The 20,641-nt window shown below is 41.5% G+C and overlaps 1 protein-coding gene across 2 annotated transcripts; it reads right to left on the bottom strand.

Annotated features, from left to right (window-relative positions):
- Positions 1–4,792: 4,792 nt before the first annotated feature.
- On the bottom strand, positions 4,793–14,588 carry colec10 (collectin sub-family member 10 (C-type lectin)). Of its 2 annotated transcripts, XM_056444913.1 has the most exons (8): positions 14,522–14,588; positions 14,404–14,439; positions 12,367–12,438; positions 8,664–8,735; positions 7,043–7,096; positions 5,807–5,902; positions 5,487–5,698; positions 4,793–5,328 (listed from the first exon to the last, which is right to left on the bottom strand). In XM_056444913.1, exons 1-8 carry the CDS (start codon positions 14,532–14,534, stop codon positions 5,107–5,109), a joined length of 777 nt encoding a protein of 258 aa, XP_056300888.1. In that variant the 5' UTR covers positions 14,535–14,588; the 3' UTR covers positions 4,793–5,106. The 2 variants fall into 2 exon arrangements, with proteins under 2 accessions (XP_056300888.1, XP_056300887.1); XM_056444912.1 differs by lacking the exon at positions 14,522–14,588 and having other exon boundaries at positions 14,404–14,514.
- Positions 14,589–20,641: the final 6,053 nt, after the last annotated feature.

Below are 20,641 nucleotides of genomic sequence, written 5' to 3'. Positions count from 1 at the left end.
AGAGTCAAAGAAGGTCTTCAGGAGGGCTCCCTGCACTCCAAAGGACCTCAGCCTCCTCAGCAGAAAGAGTCTGCTCTGTCCCTTTTTATAAAGTGCGTGCGTGTGGTCAGCCCAGTCCAGTTTGTTGTTCAGGTGAACACCCAGGTACTTATACGATGTTACAATCTCAATGTCCAGTCCCTGGATGCTCACTGGTACCGGAGGAGTGCGTTTACCACGGCGGAAGTCCACCACCAGCTCCTTGGTCGTACTGGAGTTGATGTGGAGGCGGTTCCGCTGGCACCATTCCAAAAAGTCATACAGAGTAAGGAAGAGCAATTTGAAATATGTTGTTATATATTTAAATATTTTAAGTTTCTTTTTTACAAATAAAACCAATTATTCATGTTCACACGACAACGAAAAATAACAATAATAAATTATTGCTTTTTCACAATGTCTCGGTTTAAGATCAATGACATTGAATGGCAGGATGTACAATGTCGTCCCATTTTCAATCCATAGCATGTATTAACTGATCGGACACAGCCAACCAGTCCAGCACCTATGATGACATGCTCACATGTTTTACATGAAATTCAAATCGCAGTGGAAAAACACCCAAAAACCAACAAACTTTGAAGTTGGATTCATCTGGAAACTTAAATATAGCTATTTCCTGGAACTGAAGAAAACACAGGAAGTGTCAGCAGCAGCAAAATAGGAAATATTTAAGGAGAATAAGCAGCCTGTGTTACTGGAACAACATATGAAATGCGCTGACATCAATACACATGATCATCTAATTTATTGCAGTTCCTCCTGAAGAGTATTACCAGATGTCATGGCAAAACATTCAATCGTTGTTATCTTGTCATATTTAATGTATTCAATGTTAAAATCAGATTACAGAAAGGGCATATTAGCGAGAACATTCTGGTCAACTGCGACTCATTTAAAAATATAATGTGTTACAGCGATATACATCCATTTAAAAAACAAACATAAAAACAACTCTATCTGTTTTCAATGTGTTTCACCTGTATAACTCAATAATACTTCACCATTCTCAAAATCGCATTTCTCTCCACAGACTGGTTTAATATTTGCTATTCAAACCCTCGTCTTCGTCCCAGACATGAAGATGTTGCTTGAGGCTTCCTTTGAATTAAACCACTGTTTAAACTCTGGCCTGATTGTAGTTCATGGACTGCGCTTGTCCTCATCGATCCTTGCCGACTCTAATCTATATTAAAGTAGGTACATTTTATTTTAGTACAATAGTGGCACACGTGAGACAAACACGTTTATCACTACTCTAATATTCCCATTATTGTATTTCATGGTTTTTCGATCATGTAAAATATTAAATCTATAATTGCTTTAACCTGCCCATCATCACCTATGATATCAAATTCAAACAAGCTCACTTGCTTATGTAAAGAGATGGAGATGTCTCATCTTCATATATGTGTCAGGATGAGAGAAGATATCCACACGAGGTAGAAAGGAGTTTTTCAAAAACACACTGAGCCACACACTTCATCCTCTTCATTTCTTCACCTGTGTGTGTTGGTGAGTGTGTGTGTGTGTGTGTGTGTGTGTGTGTGACAGAGAGCTGGCAGAGGTTCATTGATGAGATGTGTGACAGGCTGGCATCTGCAAAAGAGAAGGAGGGCGTATGTGTGTAATATGGTCAAAGGTCTACATGCAAACTTTATCTGGGTGAAAGGTAAACTTTACCTCAATGTTCAAGCTCCTTTTGCATTTTACGCCTTCAGTGTGTAATGCAAATGACATTTGCGGTGTGATTACTGTGAGAGACTAGTAGACTGTAAGTAAGTACTGTTTGCCGTTTTACAGGTCTAAGCATCCAGCCATGACCAGTTCTAAGGTGACTACAGTAAGGATTAAAAAGTAATACAGGTTTGGGTGTTAAACATGGAAATAAAAAGTAGGCAAACAGCCAGCGGTGTATTGGCACATTTGAGTTTTAAACCCTAAAAACAAACACACTTGATATCAACCTGATCTTCATGTATCGCTTGACACAAGTCTGTTTAAACTAAAGCTTCAACAATCTCTTTTTTTATATATCCAAAAATGCAAGAACATTACATTAGGCGGCTGTAGCTCAGTCGGGTAAGGGGGTCGTCCTGCAACCCCAAGGTCGTCAGTTCAATCCCCGCTCTCCCCATTAGTTGCAAGTCGAAGTGTCCTTGAGCAAGGCACTGAACCCCCAGTTGCTCCCTGGGCGCTTCACTGCAGCCCACTGCTCCTTAAGAACTAAGGATGGGTTAAATGCAGAGAACACATTGTGTTGCTTCTGTACCTGTGCAATGTAAATAAATTGAATCCAGAACATTGATTGTGCTCACTATGTGCACATACAGTGTATGGGCACGAAGAAAACAGAAAAGGCTTCGCTCAGCAGCTACTCTGAGGAAGAGGACCAGAAACGCTTGCTGCATCCATGTTGTTTGTATTTGTGCTCATATTGAGAACATTACATTATTTCTCTCTTTTTGCACATAGCTATATATTTATATACATATATATATATGTATATAAATACATATATATATATATATATATTTGAGTTGTTCTTGTGGACAAGTATTGTTTTACAAATGTAGTTACGGTACAAAGTCAAGTGGTAGCATGGATGAAGAGAAGAGGGAACAGGAACGTCATATATATATATATACATATAGATGTATATATTAGGGCTGTGAAATGATTACAAATTGTAATCAAATTAATCACAGGTTTCTGTGGATTAATCATGATTAATTCAAGATTCAAGATGTTTTATTTGTCACATACACACACAGGGTGTGCAGTGAAATGAAAGTGGCAATGCTCAGCAGGAATGTGCAAGGGCAACAAGTACACACTATTTACAATAAAAAACAACACAATATTTACAGTAAGTGTGTGTGTGTGTGTGTGTGTGCCTAAGAGGGGCAGTTGTGTGGGTCTATGTGGGGGTCCTGGTGAGGTCGGAGTTCACAGTCCTGATGGCCTGAGGAAAGAAACTCCGTCTCAGTCTCTCTGTTCTTGCAGCGTGACTACGGAGGCGCCTGCCTGACCGCAGCAGCTGAAACAGTCTGTTGTTGGGGTGGTGAGGATCCTTCATGATCCTGCCGGCTCTGGTTCTGCACCTCCTGGTGTACAAGTCCTGCAGGGTGGGAGTGTAGTTCCAATAGTGCGTTCAGCCGAACGCACTACTCTCTGCAGAGCCTTCCTGTCCTGAGCGGAGCAGTTGCCAAACCAGGCTGTGATGCTTCCTGTCAGGACGCTCTCTACAGCTCCAGAGTAGAAGGACTGAAGGATCCTCTGGGAAACTTTAAATTTCCTCAGCTGCCTGAGGTGGTAGAGGCGCTGCCTTGCCTTTCTCACCAGAGTGTCTGTGTTTGTTGACCATGTCAGATCCTCGGTGATGTGGACTCCCAGGTATTTATACCGCTCACCCTCTCCACAGTAGTCCCGTTAATCCCCAGTGGTGAGTACGTCCTCTGTTGTTGTACCCTCCTAAAGTCCACAATCAGCTCCTTAGTTTTGGTGACATTCATGAGGAGGCTGTTGTCCTGGCACCAGAGTGACAGATCAGCAACTTCCTCCAGGTAGGCCTTCTCGCCGTTGACGGAGATCAGGCCCACCACCACTGTGTCATCCGCAAACTTGATGATGGTGTTGAGCTGAACCTGGCCACACAGTCATGTGTGTACAGGGAGTACAGTAGGGGCTGAGGACGCAACCCTGGGGATCCTGTGTTCAGGGTGAGGGGTTGGAGGTGTGTCTGCCCACCCTGACCACCTGTGGCCTGGCGGTCAGGAAGTCCAGGACCCAAGCACACAGGGAGGTGTTCAGTCCCAGCTCAATCAGCTTGCCGCCAGTCTGGAGGGGACTATGGTGTTGTAAGCTGAACTATAATCAATGAACAGCAGTCTCACATAGCCCCCCCTCTGGCTGTCCAGATGAGAGAGTGTGGTGTGCAGTACCTGGGAGACAGCATCATCCGTGGATCTGTTTGGGCGATAAGCAAACTGCAGCGGGTCCATGGAGGAAGGGAGGAAGGCGCAGATGTAGTCCTTTATCAGCCTCTCAAAGCATTTCATGACCACCGAGGTGAGGGCCACCGGTCGGTAGTCATTCGAGAAGCATTCTTGGGCACAGGGACAATAGTGGATCTCTTGAAGCAGGCGGGGACCACGGACTCAGCCAGGGAGAGGTTGAATATTGTGGTGAACACTGGAGCTAGCTGGTTAGCACAGGTCTTCAGTACTCGCCCAGATATGCCATCTGGACCTGCAGCTTTCCTGGTGTTCACCCTCAACAGAGCCCTCCTCACACTGTGCTCGGTCACAGAGAGTGTGTGTTCATCCCCAGCGGTAGAACTCACCTTGGCTACGCTAACGGTGTTGTTGTTAGCCGGCGAGCTAGCGCTGTTGTTGCTAGCCTCAAACCGTGCATAAAATGAGTTCAGGTCGTCCGCTAGGGATGCGTCGGCATCACATATTACCGATATTCTCGGTATATTTTTGTGAGAATATAAAGATCGGAGTCGTGTTAACGCGACACGTAGAGACAAAATGACATGCTGCTGTAGAGACGACCAACAACAGACGTATTGGAAGCTCATTCTGCGCGTGCGTTAAAAAAAATTAACTAATTAATCCTGTAATTTAATCATAACGCGTTATTTTTCACAGTACTAATATATATATATGTATACATACAGTATGTATATCATATACTGTATATTTATGAGTTGTCCAGAATATCAACAGGAAATTAATCTGCAACAATAATGGTTTAAAAATGAAATGGTTCTGCTTTATAAATGTTAATATTTACTGGTTACAAAAGAAGGACACAACAAGCCATTTGAAGCTGTCAGGAAATTGTGAGAGGCTTTTTCATCAAGAAAGCAATGCGCATATTAATCGCCAAAGAATATATGGTTGCAACCAAAATCAAAACTCTTACGATGAAAGGACTTTGAATGTGATGCGTATGCTTATATAAATGTCATTCCTACACAACATGTATATGTATATCTCTTTTGCATGCAAGTCTGAATGTCTCGTTGACTCATGATGGTATCGGGGCGGGTGTCCCTCCTCATCCTCTTCCTCTTCTTCTCTTGCTCTTTGGGAATTCGCAGATGAAAAACATGGCAGCTTCACACTCTACGTGACTCCATGCCCCAGTGCTGAGCAGCTCCACACAGCTTGAGTTTGTGGTGCGGGGAGATGCTGTGGAGTTGAGCTCCTCTTCTTGGCTCCGAGCTGCAAACCCCTGCAGAGGGCTGGAGTCTGCATACACATAGCCGCTTGTTTCATTCTGATGACAAAAACAGGAGATTACAGGAGAGTCTAGCCCTGAATATTCACCTCCTCCTTTAGAAAACTCTGGAAAAAGAGGACAAACCGCTAACATTGGAAACTCCACCTGATGCCGTGTGTGTGTGTGTGTGTGCGTGTGTGTGCATGTACACTTACTGTGTCCTTGCTTTGAGACAGGACTCCTATATAAGCTCTTGTCAGTCCTGCCTGACTGATGTAGTCTGCCATTAGATGGTTGGTGTTGCTGGTTTTCGGCATGGCGAGGGTTCCTCCTCTCAACCTGCAGTTCATTGAAGCCTCTCTGAACCTCTTAGGCTCCTTCACCAGCAGGTAGTACCTCTCTTCTGTTTCCTTCAGCCCCAAGATGACTGCACAGGACAGGGTTAAAAGTCATTAGAAGGTGGTTAACTTACATCAACTCAGTATAGTTTAACCTTTCTTTCTTTTTTTCCCCGTAGATATTACTCGCAACTCACCATTCTTCACAAACTTGACAGCATTCCTCAGCTTTCCCACATTGACATCCAGCTGTCCGACCACTTTCCTGTATCTGCCACAGTCACATGTTGTGCCTGGTAGTGAGCAAAGGCCAGCACAGGTTTATGAGAGTGTGATTTAATGGCACATTTTTACCTTCGCATTGAAAATGCAGAAGGTTATGTTTTGATCGCCGTGTATTTATTAATTAATTTATTTATTTGTATGCGTGTTATTCGCATAACAAAAAAAGTTTTAAACCGAATCGCATGAAATTAGTTGGGATGATTGGTTATTATCCGGGGACCAGTTGATTAGATTTTGGGATCGATCGGGTCAAAGGTCAAGGTCATGAAAAGGTCAACATCCTCTTGAATCGCATGAAATTTGGCGGGTTGATTGGTTATTATCCGGGGACCATTTGATTAGATTTTGGGATCAATCGGGTCAAAGGTCAAGGTCGTGGATAGGTCAAAATCTTCTTTTTACCATAGCACGGTCAATTTGTATCCAATTGGCATGCAACTAATGCGATCATGTTCATAAGTCAATGCCCAATCTTGTGATATGCGAAGGTATGCGTTCTACCGAGTGCCCATTCTAGTTAGCTTAATGTTATTTCAATGTGACAAAACGGTATCATTTTATATTAATGTACGGAAGCCGTACAACACTTTCTTGGTTGTGTACTTTCATAGCCATTTAAGAGCCTATAAGTTCTGTCACTCTATGCAAACCCTGCATACTGCATAGCAAGTGCCTCCTCCACCCTGGCCTTGTGTTGCTAGAATTAGGTTAATAGTGTTCAAGCAATATTTGCAGCGCGATCCATAGGATTTGATGATAAGTACACAAATGGTTCTTGTCTGTGACCATCAGACATCAGTCACTGGTGAAGCTCTACCAGGTTTGTACTGCAGCCATTTTCTTCTAGCTTCTTCCAAGGGTGTTTGCATTCAGCCTGCACTTCAGATGGTTTGAGTTTGGACCAATTCTGTATTTGATCCTAAAAAACTTCCTTGTTGTGCTTAGTCTGAATGTTTTGTATAGTTATCCTGCTACATGGTCAAACTATTCGGGTGTATTCATTTAAAAGCTAAACGCCAGCCCTTAAACATCATCCTCCTCCTTTTGATTTGAACTCCAGTGTACAGTACACATGTGGAGTACACGGTCAAAAGAACAACAACAAGAAATCCCTGTCCTAATATTCTGTGACAGCTACATTTACTCACCTGGTTTCCCTTTTAAACCAGAAAGTCCCTCCAAACCTGTATCACCGTTGTTACCTGCAGAGCAATAGAAATCACACGTGAGACTATTCTTGAATTTTGAGATCCTAGAAATGTACCTTTCCTTGTTTTTAATCACTTAGAATATAAATAAATAACACAGTACTCACTGACTATGTATCTACTAGTAATGCAATATACTGACAGCTTCTTGTGTTGTGTGACATTGGGATGCAGTTACAACAAACTACCACTAGATGGCTGTATCATACATAAAAAGTTTCACGATGTCTGCACACAGATATGAATGTTCTCAGGTCAAATGTTGAGCGATTGTGACTTAAATGTAATTGCTCGGAAAATATCTCAACATGACAACACAACTATTGTTTGTAGATATAGAGATAATTTGTAGCTTTATGTGTAAATAAATTAACACTTTTGGTTTCATGTTTATTTTCCTGTTTCCAGTATAATCTCTACGGGTTACCAATGCATGTCTGGAGCAGATCGTTCACCCAACACACTTCGGTTTCTGCAGTCAGATAGTTGGTTTTCCATTTTGCACATGGTTTTATTGCCCAAGCAAAAATGTCAGCCCATCATTAATAATAGAATCACATATGCATAAATTAGATAAAAATTATACTTTCTCATGTATCATAATAATCTTTACTGTATTTTAAATTAAGACCCATTTTTTTGTATGTATTCATTTATTATTTTGAATGTAGCCATGGTAATTGAAATAGTTTCCCATGAGTGAGCCTGCAACATGAAAGTCAGTAAAAGAGTAACCTAATTTAATTTGTGATTCTGCTAAAGCCCTAAAAATATGTTTTTCTTCTCTCGAGTGTTTTATGAGAAACTGCCGTTCAGGATCAAGGAAAATCCAAACCTCTGACCTCACTGCTCTGCCCGAGAAGGCTGATGCACAGCGACTTTCCTGTAAGTGCATTAAACATAATGAATACTGAGAAAAGGGAATGCCCAAAGAGGCAGGGGAACATGACTGCTCATAAAAATAAAGATTGAATTTGTTTCAGCCACCCAACGCAGCTGGATGACCTCACCCTGTAGGATAATGTCTAAAACATAAAACAAATGGGAATCATTCGTCCTCGTGTGTATTAGTCTTGGGACTAATTACATTTGCTGATTTGTGTAGAGACGTCTGTACTTACTTTTATGTTTTGAGTATAATTATGGAGCTACAAACTAGACCGAGGACGGGTTCGACAATTATAAAGTCATTAAAATCCTGTAGAAACCTCACAGCTACATTTTTGCCATTTTTGTAGCCTGTTGTTGACAGCTGCAGGCAGGTTGAAAAAGTGTCATGGCACTAGAACGAGGATACGTTCATACACGGGACGGTTTTAAACTCCATCGATCTCTCTTTTTTTGTTGTAAATATGTTTTTCCAGGGAGCACTGAGGATATAAGAGGTTTCCACTTGATGCACTCTGAATTACTGTAAACAATCTGTTTGACCTGATGTGACTCCATAAGGGTCTATGCTTTTGGTAATCGTATGGGCTTCACTATGAAGAAAGATAAAATGAGCGAGAAGGAGAGACAAAGACAGGAACAGAGTTTACATTATAAGAGCTTGTCTTTGTACCTGGGTCCCCCAAAGGCCCCGTCTTTCCTAATTGGCCCACGTCTCCTTTGAGCCCCGTCTCTCCCCACGCTCCTGAGGAAGAAGAGAAAGAAAGACAGGATGAGAGGTGGAAGAATAAATGGAGATAGTTCATGGAACATGGCAAAAACATCTCGTCGTTTCATTTTGAGATTATGACTTTCCAACACAGAAGGAACATTATGCAGAAAATGGGAGTATACACAATACTAATTAGATTATGGTTGACCTCACTGTAAAATCAATTAATTGTACCTTTTAAAGTCCCCTTATTGTTAGGCTTACATTTTATAATTCGTGCGTGTCATATTCTTCTGTTTTTTGATGATTTTGATGTTTTCGAGCCTGGAGGCTTTTTTCCAACAATCTCTACATCATTTGGTTGCAGCTGATGCTGCTATCGCTATTATTATTCTGCCAGTAAATCAAATAGAGGGAAAATGCAAATTTATATTGGGCACAGACGTTAGTTTTTTTGTGTTGAGAGGCTGCTTGTGGAGTGAAGTCTGTGAGAAAGTGTGCTTTGTCGCAGCCTCAGCTGGTTAAGTCCACCTATAAAATATAATAAACAGAGTAAATGCATGGATTTATTTCTGATATATATAATTTTATTTGTTTCCTGTGCAACGTATGTAATCAACAATGTGCACAGAGTACAATTCGAGTTGATCAAGTTATTTATAAGCAGTTATCTGGTATTATCTTTGATTTTTTTACCTATACGATGATTGTGTAACAGATTACAGTCCTTCTCTGTGTTCTGGTTACTGTCACTCCACAATCCTACTGAAGCCTCTTTAGTTTGGTGTTGAAGGAGAATGTTAGTGTGTGAGAGAGATTGTGCGTGTATGTGTTTGTGTGTGTGGGAAAAGGACAGAGCAGGCCGAGGCTTTCTGCCAGCACTTGAATGAGTATTTCCTCAGGAAACTATCCAACTGGAAATTGATGGGGATTCTAATACATAGGGACACATAGGAGAGATTCGCTGCACACACACACACACACACACACACACACACACACACACACAGCCAGATATTTACTCGCATTTCCCATTTCCTCGTGTGGATTTTATTTATACTTGATGATTTGTGAGACGTGCTGGCAGATGGTGTGAGGTCATATGGATTGCGTGAGGTCTGGTAGACATTGTAAAGCTCTGGTCTGTGGGAAATGTGTTCACTGTAATCTGTGTGCAATGTTTTGCATAATTTTCAAACGTGAACGCCTGATAAGCACACTCTCAAAGTTAATATTTTGACAGTATGGAGTTGAGAACTGATTGTGAACCGTGATTATGGGTGTCTGTTTTTGTTGTATGCAGAAATCTGTTGGTCTCGTTATTCCTTCTGTGTCTATAAAAGTTGATAAATGTTGTTTTTGCATGTGATTATGCTCGCCAGTTAAACCGTCTATCTACACGTCCAGATAACAGTGCTCCCTATCACTGCAGTCGCCCTTTATAATGGACAACCCCTCCAACCGGTTTAACGTCTGGATTCTCCAGCTGCTGGAGGATAAAGGAGGTGAAGGCCACATTTATTATTCTAACCAAAGAGCCATAAGCCATTTCAAATACACTTAATGAACTAAATGTTTTCAAGGCTTAACATAACACAAATATAAGAGGTTATTCATTACACTTTGTTTACTCAAAGATAATAAGCAACATTGAATATTGGTATTTCTGCTTACATAGGCAAGAGAGCTGGGTTTCATGAAATAAATAAAGTCTTAAACTAGATTTTCCATTTGTTGTACACATGGTTCATGGCTGTCGCAAGAATTAAGATCCCTCAAGAAAAGCTAGATTAACAAATGCAGAAAACAAGCATCACGGTTTGTTGACGTTAATAAGTTTGGAGCAACAAATAGTTTGTGTTGCCCACCGGAGCATTCAGTCATGTATTCCCAAAATCAATCAACTGTTTCCTGTAAAATGGCCTAGTTTAAGACGGGGAATACATGCGTCATCTGTTGAGCTGTTGGCATACTGCAGTTACAAAGTCATCGCAGGAACCTGCCTCCATCCTACAGGAAGCATACACAACGAAAAACCACAAGGATCGGGCCTGCTATGCTGTTGGAAAGTCGAAAAATGATTCACACATGTCGACTTTCTTTCTCTTTACAGTGTTGGAAAAGACTCAAGCAGTCTTGGTGTGTGTCCCTCTGTTGTTATAGAGCGTTTGTGTGTACTTGCGTGTGTGCGTGATGACCTCGGTGTGAAGTTATTGAATAAAACAAACATCTGCAGAGAGCGAGAGGGCAGCCAGGAACCAGTGCCTTTATGCTTGTGTATATACAATTATGTATTGTGTGTTTGGATGGGTACGTCTGCCGTGTCCACAGGCTTGCTTGCCTTGTGTCCACAGCCTTGCTTGCCTTGTGCGCATACAGTTCAGTGTGTGTGTGCCTCAGTGTGTATGTGTGTGTGTGTGCAGACATGTATATCGTTTCGCTGGTTGGTTGGCTGGACCAGCCTCGTTGGAACACACATGGCAAAACGGGACGCCACTGACACGTCTGCTTCACGCACGGAAAAACAGCAGTGCAGGTCTGTCTGTCCGTCCGTCGGTCGGTCGGTCTGTCTCAGTTGTCTGTCTGTCAGCCAGTCTGTCTGTCCGTCCGTCGGTCTGTCTGCCTGTCAGTCTGTCAGTCAGTCTGTCTGTCTGCCGCTCACAGAGCAAAGCAGGCCTCTGGATCTACCGCGCAGCAAAGAAAATCAAGCTGTCTGGAGCAGGAAAAAGCAGAAGCTGCTGCCAGGGCAAAGTCACACAGGCTGTCTGGAAGCTCACAGTACAGAAAGTAAGACGGGATTGTTTGTTCAGGTTACAGCAGAAATGTCAATTATATTTTTGAGTTACAGATGGGTGTAGTCAGACTTTATGCTTCTGTGCAAACCTAAGAGAGAAGTGAGGCCTGAGCATCCATTTTTATTCCCCTGGCAGTGTCTTTAGCCCTTGTTACACATGTTGCAAGCATGCTATTAAAGACAGAAGCACAGCAAGTACACAGACTTTGTTGTCATATCATATTTTGACATCATTTTGACATATCCCAGTAGGAATAGCACAGGTAAACAATACTATTAACAATAGATACATCCTATTTACTGTCATGTCCACTGTCACGGCTTACTGGGACAGTTGAATAAAACAAAGCTATTGTTAATCTCATGAGTAACATCTATGCTTTCCTATATAATATGATATTTTTATCAGACTTTTCATTAAAAAAGTGGAATTATTGGGATAATAATGCAGCAAACATTGTTCTATGTACCGGACTTTGCCAAGTTCAGTACAACCGCAATCAACGCCAAGCAATACACAGTCATCTACTTCCGAGACTGTTTGTTGACTACATGTTTTCGTGTTTCTACTACTTCTCGTTTTCAAGTTGAGTCTGATTCTTCTGTGACTCACAAAGCCACCTACTCACCATTATTGAGATTATGCGAATATTTCCCACTCCATCATCTTCAACCGCAATCTGATAACAAACTCCATGTTGGCCTTCGAGGGGAACTCCAACCATTTGACAGCTCAAAGTCTGTTTGGTCTTGGGGACCAGATGAATTGAAAACATTTGTGTGGAGACTTTTGTGGTTATGCAATTGGAGCCGGCATCAGTTGGGTTTGAAAACTACAAGTTTGAAAATGTAAAATAATGTGTTCGATACCTGGAGATCCTGAAGGTCCATTCTTTCCCAGTTTCCCCATATCTCCTTCCTCTCCAATCTCACCTTGGTCTCCTGGATTAAAAGGGAAAGAGAGTGAAGAGGATGACAGTGCGGCCTGCTTCCCATTATGTTTCATTCACAGCTCTGGCTTTTCAGAGGCCGTGTAGCAGCTAGCCGGCTTTCCTGGTGTGGCAGGGATTCAATCTCCATTATCTGCTGGCATGGAATATGGAAGTCATCACAGGATGATGATACATTATCAAAGCTAACCGTTGTCAAAGAACTACTACAGCAGAGCACACAGGGAATAAGTGTTTGTGTATAAGATTTAGTGCAGGCCCAGCTGTGGCTTTAGTTGCACTACTACTGTAAGGTTTAATTTAAAACAACTTTGGATGTTTGAAAAAAATGTTTTGTCTCGTCATAGTCCATTATAATCTGTGTTCATTCAAGTCAATATCATATTCAGAAGCATTAACTCATGTTAAGTATTAGTGACACCACATATGTTCCAGAGTTGAAAGCACAATTGAGTGTGAGAGTTGCTCCAAGAGCTCTTGGCAAGACATCTTGAGCGGTTTGTCTACGAGAGCTGTAATTTTGCCCCGGTTGTTGATGCCAACAGTGCTCTATATTTTGTAAATGCGGGGCTTTGAAATGAAGGATGGGAACAAACTCCCTCAGTTAGACTGGAAGAGTACTTTGGAAATATATTATTTAATTCTGCAGGCTGTGCAAATATTTTCATGTAGCCTAAATCATTGCAATTTTAAGTCTTTCAGCCTCCATGAAATTGTTTCCTTTTGTGGACGACTGAGAACATGTAGAGTAACACTAATAACACGCCGTGCATGTGCGATTAGGGTTTCATATCCAAGAGAGATGTATGAGTAAAAGAGAATTCAAAGTGTGTTTCTCAGAGAAACTGACATTCTTACATCTCAAAAAAAAAATTGCTGGTAAATCTATTTCAAAATGTTGAAGTAAAAGTTCCAGTAAATGCAATAAAAGTATGTTTGTTGGAAAAGGGAAAATAAATAAGAACAGTTGTATGGAGCCACTCATATAGGCAGGCGTGAGAATACACACACCCAGAGACGGACTCTGTGGTCAGCAGTGTATCTGCGATCAGTCTTGTACAAATAATCAGTTCAGTTCGGTGGCAGCTGTCTAAATACACTGTCACAATGGGACTTTCTCACTGGTACAGAACAGTCAGTGGAAAGCTGACAAAATGTACACTCATTTATATATATATATATATATATATATAGAAATATATATATGACGTTCCTTTTCCCTCTTCTCTTCATCCATGCTACCACTTGACTTTGTACGGTGTCCACAAGAACAACTCAAAATGTAAATTTTTCTGTAAAATTCTGATTAAGTTCTCTTCCTCTTTCCTTCGACATGTCTACAATCTCAGTTCCTGCACGTCGACTGCTGGAGTAAAATCTCAGGGAACATTCTTCAGTAACGTGAATGGAGCTGAAAGTCTGGTGCTCTGCTTAAGTGTGTATTTTATTAGGTCTGAATCAGCAAGAGACGAGCTACTGGATGTCGTAAAACGGGGAGGCATTCCCTCCAAAAGACTACGGGGTGGCAGACTGCTAGCTAATAAACTGCAGGACATTACGTGCTTGCTCCCTTTATCATCAGTGCTGTAAACCCTGACATGAGTGGTGTTTCCTCAGAATGTTCCATTTGACGCATTTATACAGATATTGGCATTTACATTGTAAAGACAATTAGTAAACACTCCTACACTATACTTCACTTTGAAGACATGAACTTAAATTGACTTAAATCCAACAGTGTAAACGAACAATAATTAAGATTTTGAGCACTCAATAATCCAAGCAGAATATATGGAAAGATATATGAGAATATATCAATTTATTCCTCTTTCGTCACACCTATTTGAGCAATTTCATAAGATTTCTGACTACGATATTTATTCAGTTAGGTTTTAACACACACACACACACACACATCCACACACAATCTTGGAGCACATTCTGCCACATGTCTTACCTTTAGCTCCAGGTAGTAAGGTATTGGTGCAGACTTCTACAGAGGCAGAGATACAGTTGAACACGGCTGCAAACACACAGAACACCAACAGCACCATCATCTCCCAATCATCACCAACCACTGAAGAACATCCCGGCTTTCAGATCTGCAGGAGCATCTCATGTTGACTGTGTTAACTTTAAGACCAGAGGATGCAACTCTAATGAGCAAATGTACTGCAGAGAGGGTCGAAACAGACGTGCTGCTGTAGAACACACACACACACACACACACACACACACACACACACACACACACACACACACACACACACACACACACACACACACACTTGTTTATAGAGTCTTATCAGTTACATGTCTTAATGTCAAACAACACTAACCAGAGAACTGCATTCCTGTATGTCTTGCCCCATGGAAGTTAAAACATTGTATAATAAGTGCAGTTCTTTCCAGAACTTTGACTTTTAGTAGTAATATTTCTGATGACACATAGACTGGGTCTGAAACTATACTCTGCATATTTGCTAGCTGCTGCACTCTTTATATCGCTCACCATGTCATTTGAGTATGCTAAGATAGAGGCACCATATAGTGCCTCAACATGTTGTGTCAACAGCTTGTTCACGTGGTCAAGTTGCTTTGCTTTTGGAAGTTTACATAACAGTTATACAAGAGTACATCAGTCTGCACTAAAAAAAATTATGATAATTCATAAATCTCAGTGTACGACTAACTATAGAGAAACAGATCGATCCAGGTAGTCAACGAAATAAAGATAACACATGTCAGACTACATTACAATTTAGATATTTGGCTGTCCCATAGTTATAGTCCATTTGTTTTTGCACTGTAAGTCATTCCTCCTTGAAGCTTGCTGAAGAAAAGTAAACATATTTTTAAGTAACTACAGTGACAAATGACACAAATAGGTTGTAAAAGTGCAACTTGCACTATTATATATATTGCGATATGGTCAGGATGACAATGAATTGACTGTGACATGTTGGATATTTTTGATGAATCAACTAAAAGATAATGTACATATTTAGGCCAATTTGCCACAGTTCAGCTGCACACCATCCTCACTCATTGTTATGCAGATGATACTCAACTATATCTATCGATAAAACCAGAGGAGAGCAACCAACTCGGTAAAATTCAAGCATGTCTTAAAGACATAAAAACATGGATGACCTGCAACTTCTTGATGTTAAACTCAGACAAAACCGAAGTAATTTTAATCGGCCCTGAGCACCTCAGAGATCAATTATCTGGTGATGTGGTTTCTGTAGACGGCATTGCCCTGGCATCCAACACCACTGTAAAGAATCTTGGCGTTATCTTTGATCGGGACTTGTCCTTTAACTCCCACGTAAAGCAAATCTCAAGGACTGCATTCTTTCATCTACGTAATATTTCAAAATCAGGCACATCTTGTCTCAAAAGATGCAGAAAAATTGGTTCACGATTCGTTACTTGAGACTGGATTACTGCAACTCCTTATTATCAGGCTGCTCTAATAAATCTCTTAGGTCCCTCCAGTTGATCCAGAATGCTGCAGCTCGTGTTCTCACTAAAACTAAGAAAAGAGATCACATCACTCCTGCACTAGCTGCTCTCCACTGGCTCCCAGTAAAATCAAGAATCACTTTTAAAATTCTTCTCTTAACCTACAAAGCCTTGATTGGTGATGCACCATCATATCTTAAGGAGCTTGTAGTACCATATTGCCCCACTAGAGAGCTACGCTCACTAAATGCGGGACTACTTGTAGTTCCTAGAGTCTTAAAAAGTAGAATGGGAGCCAGAGCCTTTAGTTATCAAGCTCCTCTTTTATGGAACCAGCTTCCACCTTCAGTCCGGGAGGCAGACACAGTCACCTCGTTTAAGAGTAGACTGAAGACCTTCCTCTTTGACAGAGCTTATAGTTAGGGCTGAATCAGGTTCACCTGGTCCAGCCCCTTGATATGCTGCTATAGGCTTATAGCTGCCGGGGGACGTTTAGGATGCACTGAGTACCTATCTCCTCTTTTTTTCTCTCCTTAAGGATGAATTTTCATCTCTCAATCACACGTTACTAACTCTGCTTTCTCCCCGGAGTCCTTTTGACTTCACGTCTCATGGGGTCATCGGACCCTATGAGACGACATAGATCCTATCTGCCTGATGGATCATCGAGGTTTGGGTCGTGGAATTCCTGTTCCTGACTACGCCACTGTCCTGTTGAGACTCCGCCCACTGTTGAGACTCCTCCTCCCCACCGCCATCTGCCTGATGGATCGTGGAGGTCTCCATCGCGGAATATGCCTACTATGAACTATTCATACACTCTGTCACATTCATTGAATGTATTTAAACTCTAAATCTGTCCATCTGTACACATTACATCTATTGCATCTGTCCATCCTGGAGAGGGATCCTCCTCTGTTGCTCTCCTCCAGGTTTCTTCCCTTTTTTTCCCCCTGAAGGGTTATTTGGGAGTTTTTCCTGGTCCGATGTGAGGTTTTGGGGCAGGGATGTCTATGTGTACAGATTGTAAAGCACTCTGAGACAAATTTGTAATTTGTGAAATTGGGCTATACAAATAAACTGAATTGAATGTTCAGTCACTCACACCTCGTTAGTCCCTCATTCCCTTCACCTGGTCCTTATGCCCTTCACACCTGCAGCCCATTCCCTCATTAGTCCCTCACTACTTATGTCCCCTCACTTGCACTTGTCCTCTGCCAGATTGTTTTGTGTTTTCCTGACCAAGCCCTCTGGTGGTCCATACTGTGTGTCCCTATTTCTGCCTGTTTGGTTCCTGCCAGTATTGTAAAGGATCATTATTTGCAGTTCTCTCTCCTGAGTCGTGCTATTGGGTTCATGGTAATTGCCCCGTGACACAAGTGAGGAGTACACAGTGTATAATAGTAGACATGCCTAAAGCAACTGGGATGTTTCCTTATCGACAACAAGAGAGTAGCACCTCTGGGCCCGCACATTGTTCCTCTCCTCTCTCCTCTTCTTTAGCTCATCCTCCCTACCTTCAGGACAAAAACACATTTAGTGTGAGAGATTTATGCTCACACATGCACACACACACAAACAAACACACAGATATATATTACATAAATGCACACATGTCCACAAACGCCTGGGGCACCAAAAGTGTCCAAGCACAAAAACTAAAATGGACACACACGCATAATTGCATCATCTGGTTTCTCACTATGTGATGAACACATAGAGAGGAAGGAGAAGGGTGGGTGGCAGAACAATAGAAAAAAGACAGAGACATTATGTGAAAGGACGAGACGTAACACAGAGAGACAGAGCAGAGAACAAAGATAGAGAGTAAGGAAAGGAGTGTGGTCAGAGCTAGATGTCTTTGCAAAAAGAGGACGATGTCTTGAGCCTTGCATCAGTAAGTCAGGCCATTAGGGTCATTTGTGTGCTCTCTTCTTTGAAGAACAGGGAGTAGCTGATGTTATTCAGAAAACAGGGAGTTTCATCTTCATTAGACATGGCTTGTTGTTCCCTAAGGGATTGAGTTGGCTAGCATTTTGAAAATCAGCCATTTTGAGGGGAAGAATTAAATGGTGTGTTGCTTTTATTGTGGTTGGCCTCTCCTACTATTATTTGTTTTAACGAAAATCTTTCAAATACACCCAGTATTGGCTTGTAAATGCCAACACGTTGTTTTGCTTACAGACACATTACAATTCATCTCAAATGTTGCAGTCGCAGTGCTCTTCAAAGAAATAAACATACATACTCTAATCAGGACTGTTCCACAGTCATAATCATTACTCACATAGTGCTGCTGATTGCATTGCTTGTTTCTTTTGGGTTATTTAAAATACCTCACACACTTCACATTACATTTCATTTAGCTGACGCTTTTATCCAAAGCGACTTACATTCATACACCGTAGACACAGCTACGAGGAGCAATTCAGGGTTAAGTGTATTTCTCAAGGACACTAGGGCTAGCGGAGGCGGGGATTGAACCGCTGATCCTCTGATTGAAAGACGGCCAGAAAATAAAAATAACTGCCTTATTAACTGCCTTCGCTGTTAATAAATGCTTGGCGTAGTCTGCAATGTTCCCTAAAAATCAAAACACATCTCGGTAACCTCATTTACAGTTCTCTACCTGCTTACGAATGCTTTCACTGAGCCTGTACAGTGTCTGATTTCCATATTAATGTGTGTCTGTCCAGCAATGTATGCTCAACCAACCACAAACCTATGCTGCATGAATAAAGGTAAAATACATAATTAGAATTTAAATCAAGTTCCATCAGTTTTCAATCATCCTTTGAATGTGTGGGGACTTTCTCTGGTACAAAAGTGCAGCATTCCTACTCCATGTGCAATCCCCACCCCCCCTACACACACACACACACACACACACACACACACACACACACACACACACACACACACACACACAGAGGAACAACCCTGCTACCCTGGAGGCTAATTGTTAACATGTGGTTTAGATTGCGTTCTCTAATTAAGAACGTGATTCACACTCCTGGATTGAGGGTTGACTCCATCGTGGTGACCACACCACAAAACAGCCCTGTTTTCTCCGCTGCTTCAATCCCCATTTACAACACTGCAAGCACCATTCGTGGCATAAACTGGCCACATGTGTGTCGTTGTTAAATGAGTCAACAGCAACTTCAGCATATAACATTTCTACCTAACCTCTGCTCTGAACCACGTTCATTTTCACTCCAACAGGGGCGTTTGTAGGATTCAAAGAAATCGGGGGCTAAGCCCCATGGGGAGTGGCCAGCACGGGTATGCAGCGCGCCGCAATTTTTTTGGGCCCCCGGATATCCATTGTTTACGATAGTTCATAGATTGGTTCAATCAGAGTGATTTTCCTCTGTAGTTTTGCTTGCATTAAGTATATGATAACACAAGAGACAACATTTTAGGGTCATAGTGATATTTTATGCTCATTTGTACACTATCACAGAGATAAAGATGAACTAGTTCAGTGTCAAATATACCATTCAATGGAAAACATTTTTATATATTAATGCAAAGAATGGAGAGATGTCGATAGTTATTTCTTGTATTTCGAATTCGCTCCTTCACACTCTCGCTCACTGGAGACAGTTTCTAAGTTTTCCTTTCATGTGCCTCAAGTAAAGCAAAATATAAACGGGTAACAATCATTAACAACTACCGACAGCCACATTCTGTAACTACCTGGACTTACAGGTCACTCATGCATCATTGACTTCGAGGTAAACTCCTTGGCTGTCTTTGAGATACGTTACTTGGCAGAGTAAGAAAGCCAGCGCATCAGCCTCCCAAAGGTCCTAGTGACCGCGCATTTTATCATTAAGCCCCCCTAAAATAGGCCGAACGACGCCCCTACTGAGTAGAGCATGTTGTGACAGTTGGCCCTGTTACAGCTGTGGGAGCGACTGCTCTACCCGTGTTTCCTGGTATTTTACTGGGGAATCGAGCACAGACAAAACCTTTTCTCAGCTAATGTTAGATTTCAATTATTGTAAATGCAAAATAGCTGAAGAGGAGAGAGTAATCAGTTCCCTACATCGTATAATTCCAACTGTGATACTTTTTAAAGCACAATTTGAGATGCTTTTACTTCCAAGTTTCTGAATTAATTTAATTTCAAATAGATACAAAAAATAAAACAGTACAGTAAACTCAAATCTATTGATTGAAAGTAGACACACGTGTAACACATATCTGCATCCCCATATCTAGGACCTGATCCCAGAACACACTGGGCAGGCGGCAGAGTACAGAGATTGGTACAGCTTGGAGATTGGTTTATGACACAAAATGACTACAAATAAACACAACTAAAAAGAGACACAAAGGCCACAACATTAATTTGCCAATTTCATCATTTTCCTTACAAAAAAACCTTGGTAGAAATCCCATCTCGTGCTACAGGTGACCTGATGATTGAGTTCTCAAAGATAGATTTCTTATATAGCCTTGGTTAAATAAGTGGGGGAACAAAGAAAATAAGTTTTGCATTCAGTGCTCCTTCATCAGTTACACAGACCAACATCTTTAAGAATTTGATTATTGAGTTTATTGTTGAGCAAGCAGGTGAACGAGTTCAACGATTTGAGAAAAAGCAAACAAATCTAGGTTTTGAGTCAGTCAATATATACAGGTAACAACTTTTTTATGACCGCAGAGGGATTTCACTTTGATAATATATTGACACAGGGCTCTCATATCACACATGC

Source organism: Pseudoliparis swirei, chromosome 22 (assembly GCF_029220125.1).
Source record: "Pseudoliparis swirei isolate HS2019 ecotype Mariana Trench chromosome 22, NWPU_hadal_v1, whole genome shotgun sequence".
NCBI lineage: Eukaryota > Metazoa > Chordata > Actinopteri > Perciformes > Liparidae > Pseudoliparis > Pseudoliparis swirei.
Note: the sequence above shows the minus strand (reverse complement) of the source record. Positions and strands in the feature narration are given on the sequence as shown.